This window comes from Hibiscus syriacus, unplaced genomic scaffold, assembly GCF_006381635.1.
Source record: "Hibiscus syriacus cultivar Baekdansim isolate YM2019G1 unplaced genomic scaffold, ASM638163v2 tig00110174_pilon, whole genome shotgun sequence".
In the NCBI taxonomy this organism is placed as follows: Eukaryota; Viridiplantae; Streptophyta; class Magnoliopsida; order Malvales; family Malvaceae; genus Hibiscus; species Hibiscus syriacus.
Genome location: NW_024062612.1, coordinates 2,131,641 through 2,141,523, shown reverse-complemented (window position 1 = coordinate 2,141,523; position 9,883 = coordinate 2,131,641). Strand labels below are relative to the sequence as shown.

General features: G+C 39.4%; 1 protein-coding gene across 1 annotated transcript; it reads right to left on the bottom strand.

Annotated features, from left to right (window-relative positions):
- Positions 1–534: 534 nt before the first annotated feature.
- On the bottom strand, positions 535–3,443 carry LOC120216902 (transport inhibitor response 1-like protein). The gene is made up of 3 exons (XM_039214182.1): positions 2,749–3,443; positions 1,924–2,425; positions 535–1,844 (listed from the first exon to the last, which is right to left on the bottom strand). Exons 1-3 carry the CDS (start codon positions 3,309–3,311, stop codon positions 1,086–1,088), a joined length of 1,824 nt encoding a protein of 607 aa, XP_039070113.1. The 5' UTR covers positions 3,312–3,443; the 3' UTR covers positions 535–1,085.
- Positions 3,444–9,883: the final 6,440 nt, after the last annotated feature.

The following is a 9,883-nucleotide window of genomic DNA, read 5'->3' as shown; positions in this document are numbered from 1 at the left end:
TCAAACTAACCATCAAAATGATTGGTCAAATCCCTTGATATAGGAAAACCAAACACAAAGCTAGCAGAAAATATAGACTGCTCCAACACCGTTGATGAAATTTTTCATGGAGGGTGAGAAATTATGATAACCATCCACCATACATCCACCAATCAATCCTTTCTTAAGAAATGGGATGGAACATGGAACCCCACATAGTGGGGAGGGACCTGCAATGTGTACTCATACAACACTTTCCACACATAATTAATGGCCCTTCCTCTCAGTTTAATCATTCCACATTCTGGAGGGTGAAATGGGCAATTTTATATATCATAAAAAGGAGCAACAGTCTTGCTAATGTATTATGTTCCATAGTTCTACCCCATACCCTTCTCGCGTTGCTAACAATAACAACAATAAATTCAACAGTCGGGTGCTGCAACAACAAATATTAAACAAAGTGAAAAAGAAAGAAAGAAAGAAGCAAAGAGAAGTGCAAGCCAGGGATTTTTAAGTCTCACTAAGCTATAGCTTAAACTACAGATTCAATCCAAATGAGCAGACTTATCTTTTAGAGAGCGGAAAAATACTTCTTGGCTGCTTCAAATCTCCGATTTCTTCGACCATCTCTACATCAAAAGTTAAGGCGATCTTGGACCGAAAAACATGCATCATTGCCCCTCCATATACTAGTTCAATAACCCCCTCCTAAATTCTCTTTTGGCTAACTTCAATTATTGAAATGAATACGAAAACAAAAATAAGCATAAAATTTAAAATGTGTACCGCTAGAACATCCGATGATCTGATAACATACAAAGACCTCCTGTTCAATCACTAGTCCCCTCATCCAAAGTCCTTGAAAAGAACCTATGCAAAAATGAAAGTTATCCCTAACCGGGAGATCTGATTTCAGTGCAGCCGTAACAACCCAAGCCTGAAGCAGAAGTTATTTACTCAACTTTGCTTGGCTGGATTGACTGGAATACACGGGGCGTTATCTAAAAGATGCCTGCCATATTAATATTCCCCGTGAAACAGAGCAAACTTGTTTTTTTATCTACCATGAGAACACTTGAAATAGCTTCCTGCATCGTGTTTACCTACGAGATGGTGACAAATTTCGGTGCATCAGTTCTTGGCCCTTCAAGAGACCGATACATGTATAATATTTCAACAGCATCATCCACCTCCTCCTCATCAGCAGACCTAATCACTTCAACTACTAGGCGAGGCATAGCACGAGCAATCTCCTGGCAACCACGGCGAGTTAGCCTACATGAGGACATCCAAAGGAACCTCATGTTGTAGTAGTGATGCAAACCGGAACGCAGGGCTGCATCTCCAAATGGGCTATCTCTAATCTCAAATTTCTGCAATTGTGGACAACCCTCAAGCACATATTTAAGGCCCATATCACTGTCTCCAGCAAAGGCCACCGACAACGTGCGTACCAATTTCCCATGCCGTCCAATGTAGTCAAAAACTTTATCCGTCAGTAATCCGGATACAGCAAGGCGAGTGAGCTTCTTGCAGTTCATAACAATGGCACCAAAACCATCATCCATGGGTTCTCCAGTCACATGATCGGCCCTGTGGCGCCCCATTATGCATAGCCGGAAAACAACAAGATCTGGACAGTTCTTGGACATTGTTATCACAGCTGCATTAGTCATCTGCTGGCAAAAATACAGAATAGATTGCAATTTCCGACAGCCTTCTGAAATAGCTTGGAGGCCAACTTCAGAAACCGGGCCATCACTATCCTCTCGAGCATCGACAGGAAAAACCCGAAGCTCACGTAATTCCTTGCATGTCGCAGCCACTGCTTGAAGTCCTTCATCACATATTGAATCTAGAACCTGCACAATGAAAGTTAATGTTAACTTTAAAGACCTAATTTCTTCAAAAAGTTTATAGAATAAAATATCGATGCCGTACCCAGAAAACCTGGAGCTTGTGGCACTTGCTTATAATTGGTTTAAGCTGTTCTGCAGTGATGTTAGCATAGCTGAAATTCAGAGATGTTAGATTTGCGCAAACAGGGTATATTGCAGGCAGATAATCCAGAATTATTTCCCTAAACCCAGAGAGACAAACTAAGGTTTTGCAGGCAGCAAAAGCATTCACATAATCTGGTTCTTGATCACCTTGCCCTGCAATCTCCGAAGAGCTAAAGGACCCTGTCCCAAGGTGTGTGAGCTGCGGAGCTCGAACCATCAGGCGGTATAGCTGCCCAATTGAAACATATCGATTTAATCTAAGCTTCTTAAGTGAAGGAGACCTAGCCACCAGCCTTTCCAATGCCTCGAAATTTATATGGCATTCCACACAATCAAATATCAAGGACTCAAGATGCGATTCACCCTCGGGAAAACAGGATATCCAATCTGCCTCATCATCTGAACTCTCGGATTCGATCAGATCAAGCACCTTAAGCTGTCTGCAATTACAGAAATACAGCAATCAACTATCCATACCCTCCCCTCAAACTCTCCTTTCATCCATTGATAGTACACATTCCACAAACTCAAAACATTTTCACATCCCAGTTCATACCCAGATCAAGGAACACCATAAACAGATCTTAAAACATCCAATCTATAAACACAACCAACAGATCAAAAATATATTAATACAGCAACAAACTTTTCTCAACTCATTGCTAAATAAACCAATAAAAATTTATCTTTAACACCAAAAACAGATCTAATCAGGCAGATAATAGTAAATAATAACCTCATCGGCAACAACAAAGGAGAATACCTGCACTTGTTAACGAAAATAGCAAGGCCACTAGTTCCAAACCCATCACAGCAAACGAGGACGAGCTCCTTAAACCCTAAAAACAACTCGGCCAGTGTTGCCAGATCATCATCCGTCACGGACATGCGCTTTAGATGAACTTTTTCCAGCCAAGGGTAAGCCTTGGCCATAGCCAGAGCCCAGGGATTGAAGTGCGCTCCCCAATCAGACGGCATCATGTTAAAGTCCGCAAACCTGGGCTTCCCTTTCAGGTGAAGAGCCCTCACCCTGGCGAACCTGGCCGTGGCCCGAGCAGGCGAAACCGCATAGCAGTTCCCAATGAATAGCTCGGATCGAGTAAGCGCCTCGACCCGGTACCATGACTTACAAACCAATGAAACTGCGTTTCGGTCCCGCTTCGATGTCAGGAAGTGGAGCACGTTCTCCAGAACCTGATCCGGGTACGCCGACTGGAACTCCGGGTTACCCGAACCAGATCCAGTGGCGTTGCAGTTCCGCGCCTTATTGGAAACAAACTCAAGATCCGACGGCGGAGACTGCTGCCTGTCGTCGTCCTCAGACATTTTGTTCCGCCCTGTTGTCTCCCACGACAGACAACGAAAGGAAACGAAATAAAGCGATTTTGGAGAACACGCGCTGCCTTATAATCTTAAAGACAGTCTTGCCTTACTCTGTTCTGTTAGTCTATTTCTTTGGGTTGAGTGATGAGATTGAGATGTGAGTTTCTGAGATAATGGATTCAATGTAAAGCAAAGCAGTAAATGAAAATAGTGAATAGTGTTATTTTAAATTATTTTTTTATTTCTTTTGGGCAATGGGATTCTCATGCTTGTCCAATATCTAATGTCTCTCTACACTTACCTTCATTATTTGGTTTTTTTTTGAGAAAATAATCTCAGTGATCAAAAATTTCATATAATATACGATTTTAACCAATTTTTTTTGGATTTGCCAAAATGAGCAACAAAATCGTAATGTGATCGCTAATTCGCAACGCGATCTCCATTATCGCAAATCAGTTTCCAGATTCGCAACGCGATTATGACTATCGAAATGCGATTTTCCAATTTCGCGTTGCGATTTTCCCAATTCGCAATGCGAATAAGTAAATAGCAATGCGAATTAGGAAAATCGCAATGCGAATACGTAAATCGCAATGCGAATCTTACTATCGCAATGCGATTTACATAGCGTCATTCGTATTAACGCGTATTTTTTTTTCAAATTCCAAACACGAATTTTTTCTTAATATATCGGAAACTGAACCGTCCACAGTAATCGCAACTCATAACCTCAAACCTAAAATCACAACACTCAGTCTCATCTCCATCTCTCACTCTCTACGGCGAAATCCGTCCCCATCTCCGAAGATTTCTATCCCATCGCCGGCGAAATCCCTCACAACCATTTACGGTCAGAAATCCCTCACAATCATTCAGAAATGGAAAATCAACCTCCGAGGGTTAGTTTTTTTAATTTTTTTTTATTTTAAAATTTTTGCATTATTTTAGGTTTTTCATATTGAAATTGATGATAAGTTTACTGGTAAATTCAATAATAGATTAACCATTTCACTTAGATTTCTTATTAAATTCATTCGATTGCTGCCAATACTGCTAAACTGTTTAGTATTTAACCCTGTGAAGTTAGTATTTGTCTTTGTTTTGTCTTTTGGTTGAAGTAATGCAAAAAAAGAATAGTTTCGAGAATGACAATCGCAACGCAGAAATGAAAATCGCAACGAGATAATCGCAACGCGAAATGAAAATCGCAACGAGATAATCGCAACGCGAAACCAAAATCGCATTGCGATTTTCATTTCGCGTTGCGATTCTCTCGTTGCGATAGTCATTTCCGCGTTGCGATTTTCATTATCTTGTTGCGATTTTTATTTCAACCAAAAGACAAAACAGTGTTGCAAATTTTAGTTTCAAGAATAAACTACTATTTATGTTTATTGTTTTTGGTATATCTTCACAGTGTAGTTTTTGGTATATCTAACTTGGTATGTTTATTGTTTTTGTAGAAATTTTTTTCGGCTTCAATGACATTAAGGAATAAAGTTAGCCTAGCCACTACAATTGCTTCGAAGCTTTCACCTGCACAAAGAAAATTGTTTGAGGAAACCTGCTTCGGGCCATGGCTGAGAGTACAGCATCCGGGTGGAGATGCTAATTTGACCCATTTGTGGCTTCAGACCATGACTAGCGATCTACCCGACAGTATACAACGTAGTGAGGAAGAGATATGGTTTCATTTTCCACCGGCGTATACTTGTTTTGGGCGGAAGGAGTTCTGCTTAATCACTGGTCTACGATTCGGACACGATGATATAGGCCGGTACACTCGTCATATCACCCGCCCATCATGGTTATCCAGGGTTTTTCCTGATAAGTCAATAGAGAAGCTGAACTTACACGTCGACGACATGAAGAAATTGTTTAATAAGAAAGATGGTTTTACTCGGATGAATGACGTCGATGTTGTCCGAGTATGCCTTCTACTACTTTTGTATGCCGACTTTTTAGGCAGAGAGGCCAGACAACCTATTCCTCAGGAGCTAATATTATTGGTAGAGGACCTAAATGCATGGAATCTGTTTCCGTGGGGTTCGTATATATGGAAAGCTACCTGGACTAAGTTGTTGTCTGCCTTTGATGACCGCAAAAGTTTGCGGGGCGATGGGTCGAAATACACTTTGTCAGGCTTTGTTTGGGCCTTTAAGGTAAGAATTTCTATATAATGTTTTCAAAATTATAATTAATTATTTAATAATTACTAATGTTTGTTATTATATTGTTTGTATATTTGGATATTCGAGGCTTTCTCCAGCATGCAGACATATGCATTAAAAACCTCAAATGATATTCCTAGGGCTATTTCCTGGAAGAGGAAACGTCTGTTGGATTGGGAAGACTTAATACCATATGCGACAATAAATAATGTAAGTTAACACAAATACTATCATATATAAACAAGTTATTAATAGTAGACGTTTAACTTTGTTTGAGTTTTTATATTTTTAGGAGGCCAACACTCCATTAATGAGACTGACACCCACGGAGGCTGAGCTTGCCACTGATTGGTGGCAAGCTAGTCAGCGTTTTCTTGATGGCACGAATGATGAGCAGCCTCCACTTCCTCCACTTCAAGAGCCATCACCTCACCCAGAGCCATCACCTGATCGACCCGACTATACACCTCTACAACGAGAGCCATCACCTATCACGTCACATCATCGAGCCTCTTCTCCACCATCACCTCATGATAGGCGACCGGCAAAGATGCCACGACTTCTATCTCCCTGTTCTTCACCTCCACCTCCACTGGATGAGTCAAGGGAGTTACGTGATGAGGTCAATGCCTTGCGTGAGGAGATCGGTACTCTACGCGATAACGATGGTGCATGGCGTGTGGAGGTGTCTACTTTACGTGGTGAGGTTGCCGCTCTACGTGAGATGGTAGTATCGTTGCAGAATGAGGTTCATACTCTATGCAACGAGATAAGTTTAAGATTTTCCATATTTAACTTGATAAATTTACTCGTAATTTCACTTAGATTAACCATTTCACTTAGATTGCTTAGTAAATTTATTCGGTTGCTGCCAATACTGCTAAACTGTTTATTAACACTGTGAAGTTAGTATTTGTCTTTTGTTTTGTCTTTTGGTTGAAGTAAATTTATTCAGTTGCTGCCAATTCTGCTAAACTGTGTATTCTTTAACATTGTGAAGTTAGTATTTGTCTTTGTTTTGTCTTTTGGTTGAAAGTAAATTTGTTCGGTTGCTGCCAATTCTGCTAAACTGTGTATTCTTTAACACTGTGAAGTTAGTATTTATCTTTGTTTTGTCTTTTGGTTGAAAGTAAATTTGTTCGTTTGCTGCCAATTGAAACTATTCTTCTTCTGCAAATTGAAACTTGAATGAATTGCATTACTTCAACCAATAGACAAAGACAAATACTAAGTTGACAGTGTTGCAAGTTTGAAACATATTTGCCTTTGTTATCTGATGCATTTTGTGAACTATGATAGAATAATGACTTGGGTGAATTCAATGCAAGTTTGAAACATATTTGTCTTTGTTTTCACTGTTTAAATATCATGTCTATTTATTTACTGATATTTGTATTTAATTATTTAGCAGACCGATAAGGTGGATTCTTTACGTCGGGTTTTTCTTGCATGACAAAGTTCACGCATCAGACGGCGTGCACGTGCTATTAAGTCTCCGTACACCCCAATAGTGCGAAGACACCGCAAGAAGAAGCTCGACTCGTCTGTCATCCCTCAAGAGTCCACTCCTATCGTTGAAGAGGCCCCTATCATTCCTCGAGAGTCCCCTCCTACCGTTCAAGAGGCCACTGTCATCGTTGAAGAGGTCCCTCCCACCATTCAAGAGCCCGATTCACATGGCGTCATATGTAGGATTCTTGAGAAACCCTCTGACGTGCCGGACATGATGGATTCAAGTTGGCTCTCGTATGAGTTACCGGCCAGTACCATACCGGTATCTGAAGTTGAGAGGAGACAACTACCGGACACAATTCTGGATAACACCCTTTGGGCTAAGACCGCAGTTGATTTTTATCTACATGAGCGGAGCCAGGGGTGTTTCACTGGCATATGCAAGCTCAACGATGATATCTATTTGTTGCTTGATCGGTCTTGGTGGGGCGTATTATTAGGGGTCGAAGACAATGGCTATTTCGATGGAGGGGTAAGTCTTATATTTTTCTTATATTTTAATTTGATTATTTTTTTTAAAATTTATGTAAGTTACTAATATATGTCTTTTTTTGTAAAACAACATATCGATGCGTGGGTGTCACGTCTTCTAATAATTAGGAAACTTAAGGAAAATAAAAGAAATACACGATATACAATTATGCCGACGTCTTTTAACGCCGTTCACTTGAAGAATCAACGAGATGAATCATTTGAGTTGGGCAATGGACAAGCTAAACTTTATCCTGCATGGTGGGAGGTCGATAAGGTTAGTATTTATTTTAGATTGAGTTTAAAGGTATTCATAAATAAGTGCGCAAATGAATGAATTATTACTTATAATTGCAGGTGTTTATCCCTGTTTTGGAAAGTAAACATTGGCTTCTCGTCGAGCTTCAGCTCCCATCCCTTAAGGTAATAGTATATGATAGCATGATAAATTACATATCATTGGCTGATTTAAGAGATATTATTAAGGGATGGAGCTCTCATTTGGCTAAATTCTTGGATGCGATAAATTATTGGACTCGTTCTGGAAACAAGAAGCCAAAGAAGCTCAATATTATAGTTAGCAGAGACGAGACCGCACCACAACAAACGAAAGGACCCAGAGGGGATTGTGGTCCTCTCGTATGCTTGGCGTTGGAGCGTTTGATCACATGAAGTATAAAGTATCTACCTCCCACCGATAGAGATAGAGCTGCAGTAGGCTTGTGGTTTCGGTATTATATGGCTAGATCGATATATACGAGACACTGCCTACCTGCATCCGCGTTATAAAAATGTTCATAAACAATTGGTAAGTTTATAGGCTTGTGGTTTGAAAATGTTTGGTTAAGTACCTAGAATTCAATAATTTGTTGTTTGCAGGTTTTAGATGTGTAGAAAGTGTTGTTTGAGCAAATGTTTGGTTTATGCAGGTTAATCTCAGAAGTGAGCTGCGTGAAAATGATGTATGGCTGCGAAAGTTGATTCAATAATAGATGAGGAAATAAGAATTATTGCTTATTTTTTGATTGTTTAATTGATTTGTAAAAGATGATTTGTAAAAGTTGATTTGTTTAATTGATGTGAACATAATTCTAATTTGTGCTTGTTTAATTGATTGAAATGTAATGGTTGATTTTGTTGATTTCAATCGGCATTATGTTGAAGGCAAAAATGACTATCGCAATGCGAAATGAAAATCGCAACGAGAGAATCGCAACGCGAAATGAAAATCGCAACGAGAGAATCGCAACGCGAAATGAAAATCACAACGACAAAATCGCAACGCGAAACTAAAATCGCAACGTGAAACTAAATTCGCGTTGCGATTTTCATTTCGCTTTGCGATTCCCTCGTTGCGATTTTCATTTCGCGTTGCGATTCTCTCGTTACGATTTTCATTTTGCATTGCGATTCTCTCGTTGCGATTTTCATTTCGCATTGCGATAGTCATTTCCGCGTTGCGATAGACATTAAGATGATTGCGAACGTCATTTCCGTGTTGCGATAGTCAAATGATTTCCTAATAAGTGATAACACCTTGTTTCGAAATGATCTTTGCTTGATTTGTTAACTTTTAGTTGATAGCCATCTTCCACACATTTCGTATACAAAGCTATCTTCAAGTCTTCCTTTGTATCAAAACAATCATCTTTCTTGATACGAATAACTTTTGTGTAACAATCAACTGCTTTATTTACCAACTCTTCTTCCGGTATCTGAAGTAATTCTGGCATATTTCAGTTATACTCCCGTGGCATTTTCTTTTCTTCGGAGACTTTTTCTTCTTCTTTTTCTTCTTCAGGATTATATGAATTACAGAATGGATGTTCAACATGTTCATTCACAGTCGTAACTTCCTCCTCATTATCATCAACAACATCTTCCTCGGCAACGGTTGTTTCATCATCAAAATTCGGGTATTAACCAATATCAAAATCATTACACGCAGGGTCAGTTTCTTCTTCTGAAACATCATCAAAATCCGAGTATTGACCAATATCAAAGTCCGGGTATTGACCAAGATCAAATTTCGAATACTGACTAGTACTCACAATTTTTTCTGTTGGCTCATCATCGTCTAATTGGTCAATACGAAAACCGAAATTTGGTGCTGAAAGTTGATTGGGATTTGGATTAGAGAAAGGTTGTGGGTTTTGAGAAAAACTTAGTTGATTACTGCCCGCTACTGACCCAACAATACTACTTCTAGGTTCAACAACATACAATGTAACATCATCACTTGAAACACTAATGTAAGCAATGAATCGTTCAACATCTTCATTGTCGGTTAACAAATAAACTTTACCATTTCTCTTATAAGATAGCCTAAATCCACTTAGGGGCTCTAAATTCAATTTCTTTGAAACACGTAACATTAGAGTTTCATAAGTTAACATTTTTAATGACAGTTTTAGTTGA